The sequence below is a fragment of the Copadichromis virginalis genome, linkage group LG14 (genome assembly GCF_057382275.1).
Source record: "Copadichromis virginalis isolate Kocher_CV1m ecotype Utaka linkage group LG14, C_Virginalis_male_GT1.1, whole genome shotgun sequence".
NCBI lineage: Eukaryota > Metazoa > Chordata > Actinopteri > Cichliformes > Cichlidae > Copadichromis > Copadichromis virginalis.
Window position 1 is genome coordinate 4,773,179 of NC_140631.1, and position 21,706 is coordinate 4,794,884.

The following is a 21,706-nucleotide window of genomic DNA, read 5'->3' on the forward strand; positions in this document are numbered from 1 at the left end:
TTGCAAGCTGCTTATTTGCTTATCCTGCCAGAGTCCCCCACCACCCCGCCCCTCTCTTCCTGGCGGTATTTAAATATGATGAATCGTATCCATTTCCCTCAGCATTGACATCCGGCTAACTGTAGACTATCAGACCTCAAACAAGACTCTACAACACACACATTCATACAGACAGCAGACAGACAAATTTTCAATAAAAAATCATTTCACTACACTGTAACTCCTGCAGCAACTTAAAGTTTAATGGCAGGCCATCTCCAAAGCTTTAACTTAATATGGAAAGAAAATAATGGCTCTGTATTATCACTGTGGGAATAATGATTTGGACTAGCACACACTTTTGTGCAATGATGCTTTCTTTACCACCACAGGTGTCAGGGCTCTGTGTGCGGGCAGGCGGAGAGGAGGATCCAAACGCAGGACTCAGACACTAACTTGAAACTCAAAGACCTCAGCTTTATTGCTGGTACGAAAGCAAAACATGAAGTGAACATGGACTATGGAGAACAGAAACACACAGGCATAATCTGATGATACGACGTGACACCGAGCATGGGAAAACACAGGGCTTAAATACACAGGGTAGTAATGAGGGAATGGGCAACAGAAGGGAGACACAGCTGGGGGAGATCAGGGCTAAAGAGACGGGGGAGCTAAGCTGCTCACACCAACATAAGACAAAGACTTTCACAATAAGACAGGAAACAAGAAGTACTAAACCAGATGCAGACATGACACTGAGAGACAGACTAGACACTGAACAGAAACTGCAACACACATGAGAACCCAAAACCTAAGAACTGGGCCCTGTTTCAGGAAGCCGGTTTAGTGGAAAAACTGAGTAAGTATACCCTGAGTTAACGAAAACTCTGGGTTTTCGGTTTCACAAAGCGAGTTCAGCTGCAGCCTGAGTGAGTCACTATGACGACACACTCCGTGAAGCTAACCTGCCCCCTAGCAGGTTTACTACAACTAACCCTGACTGTCTCCGCCCCTTTGTCGGAAACCTGACAGTAGGAAGTCTCAGACATGGCGTGTCCCTTCCTTGAAGAGCCGGTAGATATCGAAGCCCAAATTCTCCGCAGAGCTCTCCGCCGGGAGAGAGTGATTCGAGCGCGTCTGGACATCTTATCATTACCTGATGATTTCCTGTGCGAACGTTACCGTTTCTCAGCACAATCTCTAAGTTATTTGGATAACATCCTCAGGCCATATATTACGCATGTGACACATCGCGGACATGCTCTCAGTTCTGTACATATTATTTGTATTGCACTTCGTTTTTTTGCAAACGGGAGCTTTCTGTATAATATTGGTGATGCTGAGCACGTTTCCAAGGCTACCGTCTGTCGGGCAGTCAGGAATGTTACAGTTGCACTGAAACGTCTCCTGTACACGTTTGTGGTGTTCCCCGGTCATAGACCCACAAGATTCATCAAAGAGGGATTCCACAAAATTGCAGGTATCAGGATGACCAAAACTTAATTTATGGTGTGGTGATACTTGGACTACTACTTAAATTTTACATTTATTTTCAGGGTTCCCAGGCGTGATTGGCTGTATAGATGGCACTCACATTCCAGTCATTGCTCCTTTAGTAAATGAAGGAGACTATGTGAACAGGAAGTCTTTCCACAGCATTAATGTACAGGTACATAGTTCCCTGTAGCATTTCAAACTAACAAATTATTTCATTATAGTAATGGATGCTAATTTGTGTTCTCTGCACTGTGAAGATCATATGTGATGCTGCCAACATTATCACAAATGTGGAAGCCAAGTGGCCAGGCTCTGTCCATGACTCACAAATATTCCGTGAATGTACACTGAGCACAAAATTTGGACATGGTGAGTTGAGAATACTTTAAAATATATAAAGACCAATTGCTTCAGGGACATTTGAACTGAAGTGTATCCTTCTGTCTTAGGAGAGTTCACTGGCTACTTGCTTGGTGATAGGGGGTATCCATGTTTACCCTATTTGCTTACCCCTTACCCTGACCCTGAACCGGGCCCACAGCAGCGATATAATCTGGCTAATTGCAGGACAAGAGCCAGAATTGAAATGACTATCGGAATGCTTAAGGCCCGGTTCCAGTGCCTGCAAAGACTCAGGGTCACCCCAGAAAGGGCATGTGACATTATTGTGGCATGTGTGATTCTTCACAACATTGCCACAATTAGAGGAGAACACTGTCCTTCTGAACCAAACATCAGCAGTGATCCAAACCATGAACATCCTGACCCTCCCACGGACATACAAGATGGAAGAGCAGTCAGAGACACCATATGTCACAATCATTTCTTTTGACCCATCACCTCAACATGTTGAAAGAAGAATAAACAGATTTTTTGTTCAACTGGCTTTATTGGTCACCTGTGTTTCCTGTACACAAAGTATTAAAAGATGTACACCTCATAGAGTGTCTCTGTTGCTTCCTCCTCTGTAACAGCTGTCAATGTTTCTTCATTATTTTCCTGTAGTAAAGAAATAAACAACATTGCTGTTCTACTGTAAACTCATATAATCTGTGGAGTATTACTCACAACTGCATGTTGGTCTGGCTCAACAGGAGGCTGCACCAGATGCAGTACACCATCACCATCAACTGATAGAATATGAGGTTTATACAGGTCACTTATAACTTACAAGGGACCAAATGGCAATTAACAAACATACCAATCACCTTACACTTCATTGTCATTATGCTCTCAAAGACAACCAAGACTGAGGGAAGGCAAAATCAGTAGGAAAATAACTTCACTACAAAATAATTCATTATGGTAAAGAGTTTATCAAATGAATGAGTAGCACTGCAAAGGTGACTGTGAAGAAAGGATGTATGCACATCATGTATTATTTTGAATTTACCCCTTATGTAGGCACTTGTGTCTTGCGGGGTTATTGACTCAGAGGATGTCCCCGCAGAGATGCCTTCGGCCACAGGGCGCCCACTGTTTTGGCTGAGGGCCAACTGCTCAGCCTCTGTGAGTGGTGGTGGTGGAGGACCCCCACCTGTTTTTCGGGCCTCCGCTTTTTTTCTGTTGGCTATAACGGGCCACATTTGAGCATACAGAGTAAGCAAATATGTACTTGTAATGTGCTCAGATAATTTCAATAAGTGCTTACAGAAAGAAAATTAATGTAGCCTCTAACTGCAATTGATTTACATGGGACAAACAGACCAAGCACTATGGCTCATAATACAATTACACCTTACCTGTTTGGACTATATTTTTATATTTCATTTTTACTTGCTGCCAGGAACGTTTGGGGCCTGTTGGGTTGCACCTGCGCTCACATCACATCACAAAATAAAATGTATAAAATAACAAATAAAATAACATATGATAAAATAACGTGTTAAATGGGTGGAAATCCCTAGATCAATGTTTATATTAACACTCACGCATTGACTCTGTCGGCTATGTTTTGCCATGCATGCTCCCTGTCTTTCGCAGCTGTGGCTGTGTTACTTTTTTCCGCGGAATTTGCATGTTATCGGCATATGCTGCCATCAGAATTTCGGCCTCAAGCGCTGTAAAATACATTGATCACGCCTTCTTTCCCTCCGTCTCCATGGTGACTCGCTTAATCTGTGCTCCGCTTATCAGGGCTTTATGTATCCTCGTCCGCGCGCTTCACTTGGGGTTAAAGCAACTCCGCGTTGATTGAACTAATTGTTATCAGCCTTTCTGAAACCGAATATTCCGAGTTGGACAGTTCGGGGTTACTCAACCCTGCGTATCGTTTTTCACTCTGAGTTTTCTAAACCGGCTTCCTGAAACAGGGCCCAGATCCCTCACCAAGAATAACAGAAACAGATCTATAATGATAATAATAAACAAAGCACCAGAACATCAGAAAACAATCCATAATGCAAAAATAAACCAAAACATAATAAACTCAAAATACTGGGTCCAACGGACCCAGAACCGTGACAGAACCCCCCCTCCAAGGGCTGGCTCCCGACAGCCCCAAACGAAAAAGCACAAAGCACCAGGCCAGGGTGGGCGGAGGGGGCCCAGGGGCCCGTTCTTCGTATCTCGCTAAGTAGGTTAGCTGGATTAGATTGTTGACGATTTCGCGTGATCCTGGATCAGTCGGTTCCCCGAAGCTCATCCGGGACTTGCTGCCATAGCAACAGAGCCATAAGCGTAAACCTGCTGGGGAGCAGGTTCGCTTTATGTAAACAGGATTAGATCGCGGCCACGCAGGTATGTCCGCGTCATTTATACGAAAGCAACAGCGATATTCCACACCTGTTTCACCATAAATAAATAACATCAATGTAACTAAAGATAATGCAGCACCTGATCCATTTATTGATGTCACACGGATACATACAGGTCATTTCCTAAAAAAGGGAAATGTACTATTAACATTCTATTACATGTATGTGATTATTTCAGATGTAAGTCATATTTCAGAGTAGTAATTGTAAATTACTTCGTGTAATCAAGATGAGAGACCACGGCTATAAAAGCGAAGGTGGATTTGGGAAGTCTGTCGCAGCCATGTCCTGTCCGTATACGCGAGCCACCCATTGCGGAAGGTGCAAGATTGATAAGGAGAGTCCTCAGAATTCAGCGTATATTGCGGGACAGACAGGATCCTTTAGCTCAGCGCGACAGTGTGCTCATAGAGAGATATCGATTTTCCCGTGAGGGTATTATTTACTTAACCAACTTGTTGACGAGGGGGTGCAGGACCACCACCTGTCTTTTTTTGCTCTGCCCTTTTCTTGGTTGCTGTTATGAACAAACAAACAGAGTATTCCAGGGTCTCTGTCCAAGAGACGAAAAGCAATATAAGTGATAAATATTACCATTCTGTAGAATATTCTTATATTTCACTTTTACTTGTTCCCATGTTCTAGTGGGTCCTGTTGTGGCTCTAATGTGTAAGGGGATATAATATAACATAATATAATATAATGTAATATAATATTGGTTAATATAGTGTAATATAATAAATCTACCCTACCGCCTACTGGTGTTGGCCAGAGGGGCCGATGGCGCGATATGGCAGCCTGGCTTCTGTCAGTCTGCCCCAGGGCAGCTGTGGCTACAACTGTAGCTGCCTCCACCAGTGTGTGAATGTGAGAGTGACTGAATAGTGGCATTGTAAAGCGCTTTGGGTGCCTTGAAAAGCGCTATATAAATCCACTCCATTATTATTGTTATTATTAAATTACTTACGAGTTTAATTTGTCAGCAACTTTCTGCCAGCCCTCTCTCCTTGCTTTTGCAGCCTTTGCAGTGTTCCCTTGCGTTCTGATTAAACTCTGAAACTCCTGAAATCCCTCACTCAAGAGTTCTTGCTTTGCTGCCGAAAAATACCGAGCGCTCTCCTTCGACATTTTCGCCGACCAATCAGAGGGTTGCCGATCAATGTTTCTACTATCGATGCGTAGCCCCTTTTACGACACCCAGTGATCTCACATTACTTCATCCAGCTGTACTAATCGTCAACAGCAGGTGTGTTCGGAGAACCGGATTAGCGAGCTCACGGTTAGCGCGATGATTTGGTCTTGGATGTGTCATTTGATCTTGGATGTAGTAAGCGACGTACGAAGAACGGGCCCCAGGACGGAGGGACAGAGACCAAACAAAAAACAAGAAGAACCAGAGTCCAAAAACGCAGAAAAGCACATCAAAAACAAAAGGAAACCAGAGCTCAACAAGAGCCCACGAAAAGTTCAGGGGGCCGACCGTGCACACGGCAACGGCGGCGCGGGCAAAACCAATTGGGAGCCCGACCACTTGGAAGGCAGTGGCGGCCACAGAGCAGGTCCGGAGGTCCGGTGTGGCAACGGCAGGACCAGACGAAGACGAAGGCGGAGCTGAGGCTGGACCAGATGAAGACGGAGCTGAGGCTGGACCAGGCGTGGATGAAGACACGGCTGCGGAACCTGACGGCAGCGGGACGGCTGCAGGCGGTGATGCTGCAGGCGGTGATGCTGCAGGCAGTGATGCGAATGCTGCAGGCGGTGATGCTGCAGGCGGTGATGCGAATGCTGCAGGCGGTGATTCGAATGCTGCAGGCGGTGATGCTGCAGGCGGTGATGCTGCAGGCGGTGATGTAGAAGTCGCGGGGGATGATTCAGCAGGTGACGGCTGAACAGACTTCCCTGGACCATCAGCAAATGTGAGGATGTTTTGGCTGGGTCCTCCAGGACCCTCAGTTAACGAGGCGTGTTGCTGGACGGGCTCCTCGGACCCTCCAGCGGAGACAGGAGGCTGAACGGGCCCCTCGGACCCTCCAGCTGACGACACTTGAGGCTGGACGGGCCCCTCGGGCCCTCCAGCTGGAGCAGATGCAGGACCAGAGGCAATTGGGACCCCTGGCTGAGGGTGAAGATGAGTGGCTGACTGAGCAGATGACAACGCTAATGATTCCTCCACTAACTGAGCTACTGACTGGGTTATGGACTGTAACAAAGCTTGCAGAAAATCTGGTTGTGGTATCGACTGAGCTATGGATAGCGGGGGTGAAGACTGAGCTATGGGTGACTGAACTTGAGATGAAAGTGATGGTGGTGGAGTTGGTGACTGGGCTACAGGCGGCTGCTGAGCAGGAAACACTGGACACTCAGCTGAAGGCGGCTGCTGATCAGCTAACTGAGCTGAAGGCAGCTGCTGATCCCGTGAGCTCCGCCAGCAGCCAGCTGTGCCAGAGTGACCGAGCCCCAGGCCGAGAGGCCAAGGGCACCCCACCCCCGAAGTGGCCTGAGTGAGCCCCAGGCTCCAGGCCCCAACAAGCAGCTGCCAGGAGTGAGCCGGTGCGTACCTGGACGTCCATCCCCGGACACAAAGAACCACCAACGCACCGATGTCTGAGGTCGTCTGCCACTGGCAGGGGAAGTGGTGGGGGGAGATAGGCCTCCATACATTAGAGGGCCTGAGATGTCCCCAGAGAGGTAGCGTCTGATACCCAACCTGACATATAGACACAGACAAACAGGCACACACAGATACAGACATCCATTCCCACCCTCATGCTCTCATATGCACTTACTCAACACTCACCCAACGTGGAGACAGACATAAAGAGACACTGTACACACAATCACACTCCCCAAGCGTACTCTAAGCGCCAGGTCCAGGTACCCTTGCCCCTGGAGGGGGAAACTGCACCCAGACCCAGGTAGTGTTACCCTTTTCCCTGGGGTGGAGAGAAACAGACGGCCCTGGCTCGGCAGCAGCAGGGAGACCCCAGACCTCAATCGGACGGCCAACTCCTCCTCCTAGCCCCCCCGCTCCAATAGGCAGCAGAGAACGGGGGTGTGTGAAGACTCCAAACCTCCCTCCGCCTGCTCATATGTAGTGTTGATACATGTGTGTTCTAAGGTGCATTTAAAACCAGTTGCACAGTTGTTGATATCATACAAAGAAGAACACAAATTATTTGCTTCATTCTAAGGTTTTTTTTATGGTGCAGATATATTTATTTCACAAATTCCAACTGGGCGATGGCTGTTTCTCGACTGGCGCTAGACTTCAGTGTACCATCAGAAGAGCTGAGATTGCGGGTTCCAATATACTCTGCATTGACTGATGCCCCCAGAACTCCAAACCAATGGAACGGGATATATGACTAAGTAACTTGTAAATGGTGAAAACATAATACCAACAACAAGTTGCTAAATGGTCGGACTATAGGCTTTATAAATATATATACATATCAGCATACACACACAGGAGGAAGTGATTGAAAAACATGAATTAGGCTAAACTCATTGGGGTGGGGAAAAGCAATAACACTCTATTTGAGCACTCAGTTATTCCTTATTACAAACTTCAGTCACACACACGCGCGCCAACAGGAAGCCTCCTCAACCTAAACATGGCAGACTTTAACCTAAAAATGCAGCCTGGTCCCAGTGTAAGGACCTCCAGGACCTCCACAGCAGCCAGCAGTTGGCACTCACATTAAAATAAATAAATAATACATTTAAAAAATGTAGAGTCTAGAAAAGAAAGTGTTTTATCGTCTCTCCCTGGAAAAAAGATTTTCACCCCAACGACACCTTTACATAGATATACAAAGGACAACAATAATACATGTTATCAGCAGCATAATTATTATTATTAGTGTTATTATTATATATCTGGTCCCAATAAAAGTCCTGCTACTCATGATGTACTTAGAACCAAAGAAGGGGGAAAGGCCTCAAAAATGCAAAAGGATGTTGCTGCTGTAAACCACTTCCTGCTAAACTGTCATGCATGAATTGCAGCTTCACTATTATAATCTGATCTTATAGGAAGTGGAATATAGAAATAATGGAGCAGCCGTGAGAGCGCAGAGGAGTATTCTTGAGTCATGAGTAAATGAGTCGTATCCGTTTCCCTCAGCAATAACATCCGATTTAACTAGTGGTGTGCGATACTGCATATTTTGGTATCGATCCGATACCAAGTAAATTCGGGCCAGTATCGCCGATACCAATACCAATACGATACTGTTCAATAAATAAGGTGGATGCCTCATTGAATTGCTAAATCACAATTAATTTTCATGACCTTAAGTGTTTTTTGTGATGTTTCCTTTGGTATTATTAATTAGTTAAAACCCAGGACATAATTAGGAGAAATAATTTATTTATAATTAAATAAAAAATGTTTTATTATTGTGGTGGCTCGTGGTTTGCGATGCTGCTGCAGGTGAGATGGACTCACCTTCACTGCATCTACAATCATGCCTCACCGGCTTAAAACCTGTGCGCTGCTTGTAGTGTTGTTGTTTTTGGTGTTGATGTGTACAGCTGGCAGCAGGAGGGCTGCAGCTGTTGAATGTAGGCTACTGTTACAGCAACCGGGTGATCACTGTAAGGGTGGACAGCTCGGGGTGAGCCGGAGGCTGGCGCGCCAGCGGGACCTGCCAAGCTGGAGATGGAGGTCGAGGTGCGCAAGGTGTGCTGGGGTCCTGCCTGAGGACGGCGTGCTGTCCGCTTCGGCACGCAGGCTGCACGGTCCTGCGTGCTGGCCATCTGCCCAGCTGCCTCTGAGCCCTGGCTCACTTCCACTCCTGCTGCGCCGCCGCTGCTTGGCATATGGGTGGCCATCAGGCCACCTTCCGGGCTTCCGCTGGAGGCGCGGGCGACCGCCAGAGTGGACACTTCCCCGTCGCTGAGCCGGGGCATGGGGCACCGATGGTCCGGGCCGATTCCCTCGCCTGCTCGCGGGGTGGGGTGAAGCGGGCGATGGGGGTATGTGGCAGAGCGTGTTCTGCGATGCCGCTGCAGGTTTGGTGGTGGTGATGTGTACGGCTGCCAGCGGGAGAGCTGCAGCCATTGAATGTACTGTTACAGCAACCGTGTGATTATTGTAAGAATAAATGATGCGGCGAAGCATGAAAATGCCATCGGGTCTGCCGTGGTGGGGATCTTTTTTTTGTTGTTAATATTAAGTGCACGCAAACCAGTAAACAAATTAAAACAAATACTGTTGATAAACTATAATACAAAAATTACAATTAAAATCCTGCTGACACAGGAGCGTCGAGTCCAGCGACCTGGCTGTTTCGTCTTTGCCGAAAGCACAGCATAGCAAACAAGCAGAACTCAAAGTAAAGAATCGATCTAACCAGACTAGTATCGATCCGATACTGATCCCGATCCACCCACCACTAGTTTCCAGGCTTTGTGTTCAGGTTTTGCTGGGAACCAGTGTTCTTGTTTTATGCTCAATTATTTTTGGTTAATAGGCTCAGACTGGTCAAATGTAGATTTGGTTAAATATGTAAACAGCACAAAATATATATTACTCTTCTTATATGTCAGTTAAGATAAGTACTTGGAATGTTAAAGGGTCCAACAATGTGGTGAAAAAAAGAGTCTATTCTAAATTCTCTGAAGAAAGATTTGATTCACATTCCTTTTTTGCAAGAAACCCCAGATGATGAACATAAAAAATACTGTAGAGAATGGGTTGGTCAAATTTTTTTTACATCCTACTCCACAAATAAAAGGGGGGTTATTACTCTTATACACAAAAATCTTCCCTTCACTGTTACAGCCACTCACAAGGACAATGAAGAAGATATATTTTGGTTAAAGGGATGTTGCATGGGGTAACTGCTCTCCAAGGTAATATATGCACCGAATGCACAGGATGACGAGTTTTACACAATATTATTTAGTCAATTAGTGGACATGGACTGTGCTAATATAATATTAGTGGGTGACTTTAACTGTGTTTTATGCCCAAAAATGGATAAACTTCCCCCACAATTTACTTTGACAAAAAATTCCAAAGCCCTTTGGCAAATTGTAAATGAGCTTGACCTTGTGGACGTCTGGCACACTATAATCCACTATGTAAAGAGTACACTTTCCACTCTAACCCTCACTTGTCAGCATCTTGTATAGATTATATTTTTATGTCCAAGTGTATCAGTCAGTTAGTTCAGCAGGTAAATATTGGTCATATAGGCCTCTCTGACCACACTCCTGTGGTCCTAACCATTCAACCCATGAGACATATTGAGCGCTCCATGTCTTGGAAGATGAGCACACTGTCCATTTTAGATGAGAAATTTATACATTTCATAACAATTATGTATTTTGTTTTGGACTCTTGGTGCTCCTTGTGTTTTGTTTGGTTTCGTTCCCTCCGTCCTGGTCCCCCGCCTCCCGCCCTGGGTGGGTTGTTTTCGTTTTTTCTTGTTTTTTGGTTCTCGGGTTTGGGCTGTCAGGAGCCAGCCCTTGAGGGGGGGTGATGTTATTTCACAACTTATCTTATCAAATGGCTCATCAACTGAGGATCATCAAGCTATTAACAACTATTTTAGAGAGTTTTATGCTAAATTATATTCCTCAGATTCAGCACCATCTCAAAATAAGTTTGACGCTTTTTTCCCCAATCTGAATATTCCTATAATTGACTCTGACTCGAAAGAACAATTGGAACAAAGTCTGACACTGGAAGAAATTAAAAATGCAATAATGTCCCTTCAGAGTGGAAAAGCCCCTGGTCCGGACGGGTTGCCAACAGATTTTTATAAGAAATTTATGGACAAACTTGCCCCTCTTCTTCTCTTGGTTTACACAGAAGGAATAGAGAATAACATTCTTCCGCCTACGTTTCGGCAGGCATCTATTACACTCTTATTAAAGAAGAATAAGGACCCCCGAGATTGCTCATCCTGTAGACCAATCAGCTTAACAAACTGTGATGGCAAAGTGTTCTCAAAAGCCATTGCACTCCGACTTGAGAAAATTCTTCCTCATATTATTTCAGGGGACCAGACTGGGTTTGTCCAGGGTAGACAATCCTATTTTAACCTGAGACGATTGTTTAAACTTTATTTTATAGGTTATTCAAAGGTCACCATCCCCCCAGACTGCTCCAAAACGGACCAAAATGGTCTACGTTTTTAGTCTTTCGTTTGTGCTGATTTGTGCAGGTAAAATTATCGTTTGTGCTGCTACGGTTTCTGACATATATTGATTTTAATTCTTACGGCCTACGCTATATAACAACAATCTCTGTGACAGTGAGTTTCAGCAGCTGTGGCGTTATGCACTTTTATAGAAGACTGTCCAGTTTTTTTTAGGCTTGCTGTGTATTTATGAATGTTTTGTGTGTTTCAGTACATTTTAATAAACCCATTTCGTCAGTGGAAAGGTTGATATTTCTGTTACCAGTGCAGAAACGTACACAAGGTAGGCTAAAGTTTTTATTTTTTTCTGCAGAAAACACTGAGTTACATGTGAAGTGATTTAGTTTGTCTGTATGATTTTGTTTTTAATTATCTATGTTCATTATCAGGGGTGGTTCTATATGGCGTTATTTTTGTGCCACTATTCTGAGCGCACATACAAAAAATTTGAGCGCACATAAAAAAGAATTTCAGGTGCAAGTGTTGCTTTTTTTTTTTTAACACTTTATTTGTAGTTTTCCAATTATCATACATGGCATTCTTATTATTTTACAGATAACCTCAAAACAACAATCCCCACAGATCATAAAGACAGATAATACCAAGACAGGAAAAGGGAAACAAACAAACAAAAACACACACACTCACACACACACACACAAAGGGCGGTGCACCTCTCAATTGTTTTTACAGGACTGTTCTGGGGCAAACAAAAACATTCAAGGTTCCAGTTCCAGACCACGTAGATTGTTGACGTATGTTAACAGAGGGTCCCATTTTGTGTGGAATTTGCTGATGGATCCGTTTTTCCAGTTTGACATTTTGCATAACATCCCTTATCTAGTGGTGGTGTGATGGAGCAGTAGTAGACTTCCATTTAAATAAAATCAGGCGTTTCGCTAATAATGACAAAAAGGCAATGACCCTCTCTGTAAATGGGCAGAGGGAACAGAAGTCTCTATACCAGAGAAAAAACCAAAAAATTGCCACCAAGGGGGAAGGCGAGATGTTATAGGCGTAGGCTTTAGAGATGACTTCAAAAAATGATGACCAGGAAGGAGCAATTTTCGGACAGGACCAAAACATATGAAGGGAAGTAGCTGGAGTCTGTGCATCTATCACAAGATGGGTCTATGTTTGGAAATATTTTTGCTAGTTAAGCTTTTGAAAAATGAAACCTGTGCAACACTTTGAATTGTATCAGGGAGTGTCTTGGACATATAGAAGACGAATGGATCCTGGTAAGAGCCATATCCCATTCTTCGTCAGACAGCTGGGCACCCAAATCATTCTCCCACTGTTCTTGAATGTATGAAATAGACAGGTTACAACTATCCATAATATGTGAGTAAATAAATGATATTCTGCCTTTTTTCATCTCATTGACCCTTAGTATAGAATCCAAACAGGAAGGAGGGGGGAAAGTAGGAAAATTAGCAACCTTTTTACGTATAAAATCTCTGATTTGCAAGTATTGCAAAAAAATGGTTATTAGTCAGACCAAATTTCCTAGATAGATGTTCAAAGCTAGCAAATGTATCATTAATATACATATCCTCAATACTGTGAATGCCCCTGTCGTACCAAATTTTGAAGCCATTGTCCATTAAGAATGGTTGAAAAAGATGGTTACGTATTATTGGAGAGTGAATAGAAATACTCTGAATACCCAGATGTTTTTTAAACTGATTTACAATGCGTAGCGATTGAGTAACAATTATGTTATCTTTAACATTATTAACTAGAGGTGGTAGGGGTGCACAGAGTAAAGCTGGGAGTGAATGTGGCCTGCTTGTGACCCTTTCAATCTGTAGCCATGCAGGGATCTGATCATTCCAGTCCTTTAGCCATAAAGAGATGGTATTGAGATTCGCCGCCCAATAATATGTGTGCAGGTTTGGCAGTGAGAGCCGACCTATATTTTTTGGTCTTTCCATAAATTATTTTCTTATACGAGACATTTTATTATTCCATATAAATGAAGACACCATTCGATTAAATGAGTGGGGGGGGGGGAGTAGAGTCCAATCTGTCTTCCTATACTTCTGCCAATCTGGTGATTCTGCTGGCTGGGAGCCGGGAGGGAAGAGAGTTCAGCAGTCTCACAGCCTGGTGGATGAAGCTGTTGGTGAGCCTGGTAGTGCGGGAGTGGAGACTTCTGTATCTCTTTCCAGAGGGCAGGAGGCTGAACAGACAGTGCGCGGGGTGGGTTGCATCGTTGACAATTGTGATGGCTTTGCGGGTGAGGCGAGTGGTGTAAACGTCTTGCAGGGAGGGGAGTGGTACACCAACTATCCTCTCAGCTGTTCTCACAATGCGTTGTAGAGCTTTTCTGTTATAGTCAGTGCAGCTACCGCCCCACACAGTGATGCAGCTGGAGAGGATACTTTCAATAGTGCCTCTGTAGAATGTAGTCAGGATGGGTGGTGGAGCACTTGCCTGCTTGAGTTTGCGCAGGAAGTAGAGGCGCTGTTGTGCTTTCTTGGCCAGTGATGCTGTGTTGGTGGTCCAGGAGAGGTCCTCACTGATGTGCACCCCCAGGAACTTGGTGCTGCTCACCCTCTCCACCTCTCCACCGCAGCGCCGTCGATGGTCAATGGGGGGTGACAGGTGTGGCCTCTCTAGAAGTTGACAATAATCTCCTTGGTCTTACTAACATTTAGCAGGAGGTTGTTGTCTCTGCACCACGTGGTCAGGAGCTCAACCTCTTTCCTGTAGTGGGTCTCATCGCCCTTGGTGATGAGCCCCACCAGCGTTGTGTCCTCCTCAAACTTCACAAGGTGGTTGGAGCTGTAGGTTGGTGTGCAGTCATGTGTCAACAGGGTGAAGAGCAGAGGACTGAGCACACAGCCTTGTGGAGCCCCCGTGCTCAGGGTGATGCTGTTTGAGACCTTGTTGCCCACACGCACCGCTTGAGGCCTCTGGCTGAGGAAATCCAGCAGCCAGTTGCAGAGGGAGGTGCTGAGGCCCAGTCTGTCCAGTTTACAGATGAGTTGTTGTGGTATTATGGTGTTGAATGCTGAGCTAAAGTCTATGAACAGCATTCTCACATATGAGTCTTTCTTGTCCAGATGAGTTAGGGCTGGGTGGAGGGCAGAGCAGATTGCATCCTCTGTGGATCGTTTCGCTCTGTATGCGAACTGGTGTGGGTCCAGGGTGGGAGGTAGGGTGGATTTGAAGTGTGACATGACTAGTCGTTCAAAGCACTTCATAATAATGGGTGTCAGTGCCACGGGGCGGTAGTCATTGAAACAGGCTGGGGATGGTTTCTTTGGCACAGGTATGATGGTGGCAGTCTTGAAGCATGATGGAACAGTGGCTTGCCTCAGGGAGGTGTTAAAGATGTCTGTGAAGACATTCTTCAGCTCCTCTGCGCAGTCTTTCAGCACACTACCAGGGATGTTATCTGGACCCGCTGCTTTCCGGGCGTTGGTGGTGATGAGTGTCCTCTTCACGCTGGCAGCAGACAGGCACAGAGGCTGGTCGTGTGGAGGTGGTGGTGTTTTCTGTGGGCGTGTGTTGTTCTGTGCTTCAAATCATGCAAAGAAGCTGTTCAGGTTGTTGAGCAGAGTGGTGTCGCTCTCACAGCTACGCGCTACAGGCTTGTAGTCTGTAATAGCCTGGATGCCTTGCCATAGGCTTCTTGCGTCCTTGCTATCATTGAAGTGGGAGGTTATCTTGTGTGTGTAGTCCTGTTTCGCTTTCCTGATGCCACGGGACAGGTTGGCTCTCGCTGTTCTCAGGCCTATTTCATCCCCAGCTCTGAAGGCCTTGTCTCTGGCCTTCAGCAGCCTGTGGACATCTCCTGTTAGCCATGGCTTCCGGTTGGCTCGAGTTGTGATACCTTTCACTTGTGTTACATCATCAATGCATTTGGTGATGTATGAGCTCACCGTGTCTGTGTACTCCTCGATGTCTATGATGTTATTGTAGGTGGCTGCTTCCTTGAATATGTCCCAATCAGTTGACCCAAAGCAGTCTTGAAGAGCAGAGGTGGCCTCCTGTGGCCACACTCTTATCTCTTTCATAACAGGTTTGATGACCTTCACTCTCTGTCTGTATGCTGGCATTAGCATAACAGTGAGGTGATCAGAGGTGCCGATGTGGGGGAGGGGGATGGCTTTGTATGCACCATTTTCCTGTGTGTAGACCAAGTCCAATATGTTGTCTCCCCTTGTTGGAAAATGTACATGCTGATGAAACTTTGGGAGAACAGTTTTAAGATCAGCATGATTAAAGTCTCCTGCGAGGATGATGAAACCGTCTGGGTGTGCTGTTTGTTGCTCACTGATGGCCTGATACAGTTCGTTCAGCGCCGCATTTCTATCGCTGTTGTTGCTAGATGGAGGTATATAAGTAGCGACCAACAAGATCGAACTTACCTCCCTGGGCAAATAGAAAGGGCGACACTTCACGATCATGAACTCCGCCAGTGATGAGCAGTGTTTGCGTACTACAGTGGCATCACGACACCACTCGTCACGGATGTAAACACAGACCCCGCCACCTCGGGTCTTGCCTCCGTCTACGGGAGCCCTCTGTGAAGAACAAAGGGTTCTGATGAGGTACCGTTGGTATAGACTGAAGCAGTCCAATTAGTGTAAATGAGCTTGATACAATGAATAAAGTTAGGACCAAAACCAAACCTCCAAAGTGTGTGAAAACGATAATCCCACTCAATCCGATCGAACGCCTTTTTGGCGTTAAGTAAGTAAGTAAGTAAGTAAACTTTATTTATTAAGCGCTTTTCGCAGACAGGCAATCACAAAGCGCTGTACACAAATATTAAAATAAACAATAAAATCAATAGACATTATATACAATGTAAAAAATCAAATGTAAATAATGTAAAAAAAATTAAATAAAATATGTAGATCAACAAAAGGCTTGTTTGAACAGAAGAGTTTTTAACTGTTTTTAAAAGAATCCACAGAGTCAAGCAAACGTAATTGTGGTAAACTGTTCCACAGCCTTGGTGCAACAGACTGAAAGGCTCTGTCCCCTTTTGTCTTCAATCGTGTACGGGGAACAACTAAGAGACTCTGAGTCTGTGAGCGGAGATGACGAGCAGCAGTGTATTTTAAAAGAAGCTTGGATAAGTAATCTGGAGCCTGGCCATTCAGTGCTCTGTATGTTAAAACAAGAATTTTAAAGCGAATTCTAAACTCTATTGGGAGCCAATGTAAAGAATATAAGATGGGAGTGATGTGAACACGCTTGGTAGAGCGAGTTAGTAATCTGGCTGCTGCGTTAAGCGATATTACTGCTTCTGGGGATGGAGTATCAGCCTCAGTATAGATGATATTAATATCTCAAAAACCAAAGCAGCACAAATTATAATTGTACCTGCACAAATCTGCAAAAACGAAGCACTAACCGCTCTAATGCCTGTCTTAATGCCTATTTGCCTTTACTTTTCATGTTGGTGGGGCGTCAGCTTCACTCTGGCTAAAAAATCCCCTCTTGCCCCCTCCAGGCGGTCTTTATCCTTCAAGTTCAGGTCCTCTACCAGAGGCCTGGGAGCTTGAAGGTCCTGCGCAATATCTTTTTATTTTCCTAGGACTGCGCTCTTCTGGACAGTGATCTGCAATGCTGTTCCTGGGATCTGCTGGAGCCACTAGCTTGCGGGTCACTGCACTGAGTACTCCGATTACCACTGGGACCACCGTTACCTTCACCCTCCAGATCTTCTCTTCTCTGAACCCTTAGTACTTCTCCAGCTTCTCGTGCTCCTTCTTCCTGATGTTGCTACGGCCCTCTTCTTCTGCATCTCTACCACCACTATGTCCAGTTGGTAGTGTAGATTCATTTAAAATAAATGTATGGCTATTTTTACAAACACTGTTATAAAATAGTGAACACCAAGTCACTTATCAAAATATCAAGTTTAATGTCTTAAATTGTTCAGACAAAAAGCCTTGAAAGTATCAACAAAAAACAGAAAAATGGAAACAAGAAAAGGAAAACAATCCACCAACAACAGTCTCATACATAAATATAGTACCAACAAAAACATTTTAAAACTCAACCCTTGCACAAACATGTATAAAATACAACGTGCAGTAAAATACTGTATTTACATATATGCATTAGTTCAATTTTCTCATCATAAATTGGGCTTTGCCCTACTGGTGAAACCATTACATACAAACACTTTTGGTGAATGTACAGCCTGAGGAAAGAAAACTCACAAACACAACAGCCATGTCTTGCTCACTAATGCAAATTGCGCAAGGGTGCACTGCTTCTTGTCACAATCTTCCTTATTCTATAATGAAAACATTCTTTCTATTACTGTGCTTCCGCTTACTGTTGTCCTATAAGAAGTTAAAGTAGACCGATAACTTGTATCTCTTCTTATATCCCACTGTGGGTGGTATCACTCAGTGGTTTGCCCTCTGATAAATTAATGATGACTAATCAGGTGGCAGTGTGTGACAGCTGCATTCTGTCAAGTGTTGTTGGAGCACTGCAGTGTCTTTCTATCGTGGTTTCGATACCACAACATTCGTCATCTATTCATAACTACTTAGCTATTTCATAGCTTCAGGGAATCTTATAAAATTGCAACAGAAATAAAAAAAGCAAAGTTGTTATTTTGAGGGAATCGCTTTTCCAAGGGTCAGTTCTATCATCTTTATCTTTCATTGTGCCAAAGTGGAACATAAATAGTAACTCATATCTGTCTGTGATATTTATTACTTTGGTAGAGAGGTAAATGATTTCCATGGTGCCTTTTGCACTACAGTGAACTCAGTCTGGGCAAACACTTTCAGTTTTGGAGATATATTATGAATCAAAGAGGCAGAAATTCCACATTAGAACAGTGGCAGACTGAGAGACTGTTTGAGTCAGACTGTTAATGCTAAAATTATTTCTATATTCATATTCTTCAGTGTGTAGAAAATTTGTAAAAAACAAAACAACAACAACAACAAAAAACAAACAAACCAAAAAGCAATTTCTGCAAAGAGCTGTCGGTTTCTCTCCACTAGATGTCACTAGATTGCAGCCAACTGAATTTTGTTTTCTTCTCTTCCAATTCAAGTACCTAATGGTAGCTATGGTGGCTGCTGTAGGACAATAAACTCTGGAAAAAACTAAATCAACAACTCAAGATTAGAAGAAGATTAGAAGAAATCTGCACTGATGTATTTTATTGGACTAATTCTAAGTTTATGAGACTGCATCATAATTACATAATAATCAATGCATATTTATAAGCACAACACTTTTTCTATTAAGTAACTTAAAAAATTACTGGGTGTATATTGGGAACTGACCCTTTGAAAGTAAACTCTGGTGGAACCCTTGAAGTAAATTGTATTTTAAATTAACTAAGAGCTGAAACCAGCAGCTCTTAGTTAACTATGCAGATAACTCAAACAGCCATGAGACTATGCCTACACTCACATTTAAACATATATAAGAAGAATTACATTCACTGAAGGTTGGGAGTTAGAAATGTGGGGGGAAGTAGGCACACAGGTTAATCAAGGGAAAAGAGATAAAGATGAAAGCAAAGCATTTTTAAACCCAGGTATTATGATGTCACTGTTTTCAGTGGTGTCCGAAATTACTTCCTCATTTACTTATAATCTATAATCTTCACTCATTTCAATTACATTTTGAAAGGGGTTCCAAACTCGTGAGCAGAAGTGACATCCCTGACAGAACTTAAAAGGTTTCATCTGCTGGTTTTCATCTAGAATACAAATTTTGGCTGGTGCATGCATAATATCCGATCTTATAGGAAATCTGTCAGAGCTGCATCTTTCATATCATATTTTCAGTCAATTTAACAAGCTCTCACTGCCTGACTTAGTGATATGCTGATGGCAGTGATGTCTCAGGCATTCATGATTTTCCAGTGTCCTTAACCAAAATAGGAGTGGACCCAGGAGACAAACAGGAATGTTGGAAAACAAGTAAGCAAATAGAAAGAAAGGAAACAAGATCATAGATAAAGATGGAAATGCAGGACCCAAAGGAAGCCGTCAGGAGATGAGGCACAACAGGAACAGGCCAAGGTGAATCAGGCAACATCCAGAGAAGAGGAAGTTGAAGACAGAAGAAAAAGAGAAATGCGGTACATTACAGACTGTGATCAACACTATCACGTATCAGAAGAAAAAGTAAAGATAGTGCCTAATTTGCCAAAGTAGAAAAAATGCATTTACTTGATACATTATTCATTCGTTCCTCAAAACAAAACAGTAGTCACATTAAAAACAGTCTAAGTATGTACATATATATCATTTGATCATCAGCAGGCCAGCTTTACATTTTTCACATTTCTTTAAAAAACACTATTTACAGCATTTTTGTTGACTGATGGTGTAATGGTTCCTCTTAGCTTCATAAAATTTCAAATTTTTCTGAAATGAAAATGTAGATTTTGATGAGCAATGACTAAAATAAATAGGTAAACATTTTGAATGTTGATGTTATATAGTGTAGTGGGTTGGTTCACCCAGATTATGAATTTACTGTCACTCCATGACACTTACTCTGTTGTTTTCCAGTGTCCAGGGTGAGAAAGCCTGCGGTTGAGTTTAGGGAGTCTGTCCAGCATGCCTGCTAGCTGGGTGAAAGGTGGCCTGTCATCTGCCGTAAGGGACCAGCAGGCAGACAGGATCTCCTGTTGGGATGGTAGGTAACAGATAGAACATGGTGATTGGTTGGTAATCAAATTTTAATCAATATGAAAATAATAATAATATAATCAATATTAATACTTTTAATACTTTACACGTGTTGCTATCCAGAAGATGCCTTTTAAGAAAAGATTTTTCTTATTTCAAGACAATGCTAAACAAAATTTGTTGAGAACTGAAAACATTTGATGCATGGTGATGAAACTGAAATTTTACAAATTTATGCCTTTGCTTTCTTTCTTTTCTTTTCTTTACTTTTCTTTTTGATGTCCTCCGAAACCTGAGTTGCTGCTTCAGCTACCGCCTGAACCACATTTAGTTTGGCCTTTTGGTACCCATCAGCTTCCTCTGAAGTCCTACAGGCTAATCCAACCTGATAGGACTCCTTTTTCAGCTTGATGGCCCCATCACCACCACGAAAGCCATCAACCACTTAGGAGCAACAGCTTGAAACAAGTCCTTAGCGGACGAATTTCGCCCTGAGTTCCAAAAGCCTATGGAAGCTGTAGGGCTGTCTTGGTTGACACGGCTCTACAAACATCGCATAGAATTCTGGGGTGGTGCCTCTATACTGGCAGACTGGGGTGGCGGTTCCTATCTTTAGGATTGGGAACCAGAAGGTGTACTCCAGTTACAGTTACAGCAGTTACACTCCTCAGCCTCCCTGGAAAGGTCAATGCTATGGCACTGGAAAGAAGAGCTTGTCTGTTAGTTAAACCTAGGATACAGGAGGAACAGTGAAGATTTCATCCTGGTTGCAGAACACTGTACAAGCTCTTCAAACTCTTAAATATATTTGGAGGCAGGTGAGAGTTTGCCCAATGAGTCTACGTGTTTTTTGCAGACTTGGAGAAAGCTTTTTCCTGCATCCCTTGGAGTGCTCTCTGAGGGCCGTCTGGTCCGTAACTATGAGCCATTTGGTCTCTGTACAACTGTTGGTCTGCCTTACTGGCAATAAGCCAGAGTTGTTCCCCGTGGGTGTTGAACTCAGCTAGGCCTGAATTAGACCAGACCAGTGGTGAAAGTAACAGCTACATAGCCCATGCGTATCCTAGAACCGGATGTTGATGTAGTGGAGAAGTACAAGTAACATCAACAACAGTCTAAACTGGGAGACCAGCACAGAAGCTGTATAAATCACACTGAACAACTCTACAATACAACTGTGTGGCAAGGAAAGATGTGTTCGGTGTTTTATTTCTACCATTCGCTCTTACAACACTAGTAATGTCATTATGCTGTGCTGTGTTGATGTTGAAATGCAATACTTATGATTATTATGATGATTATTATTAATACTGCTGTTACATCAACAGCATTTCCCACATTAGGAACAAAGAAAATATATATTGTAAATTGTTGACAGTTACCAACAGGGTCAGTTTTTTCGTAGACATGATCTTCAGACTCACCGTGACCTCCTTGCCCAGATTGGACTCTAACAGCACATTCTTAATGCCTTCATTACGACCCACTAGCCAGATTATAGTTTCCACAGGCTGGTTGGTAATTGGCCAGTCTCGCATCTGCAGCTCATACCAGATTGTGCTGGAAATGACACAAGATCCTTTCATGTACTACATTATTTTACATTTTCTTACATCATGTGCTCAAATATGCAACATGGAGCATGAATAAAATAGAAACAAAGGTTTTAAAA

At 43.7% G+C, this 21,706-nt stretch overlaps 1 protein-coding gene across 4 annotated transcripts in view; it reads right to left on the reverse strand.

Annotated features, from left to right (window-relative positions):
- Window positions 1-17,255: 17,255 nt before the first annotated feature.
- Window positions 17,256-21,706, reverse strand: part of ksr1b (kinase suppressor of ras 1b) — a 56,946-nt gene continuing 52,495 nt past the window's right edge. For 3 of the 4 annotated variants that reach the window (XM_085479065.1, XM_085479068.1, XM_085479067.1), the window contains 3 exons: window positions 21,459-21,594; window positions 19,900-20,030; window positions 17,256-19,264 (listed from right to left, as the gene is read on the reverse strand). In XM_085479065.1, coding sequence (XP_085335191.1) covers window positions 19,183-19,264; window positions 19,900-20,030; window positions 21,459-21,594 — 349 coding nt within the window. In that variant the 3' untranslated portion in view covers window positions 17,256-19,182. Of the gene's footprint in view, window positions 19,768-19,899; window positions 20,031-21,458; window positions 21,595-21,706 lie in introns of all 4 variants that reach the window. The other variant, XM_085479066.1, reaches the window with a different exon arrangement.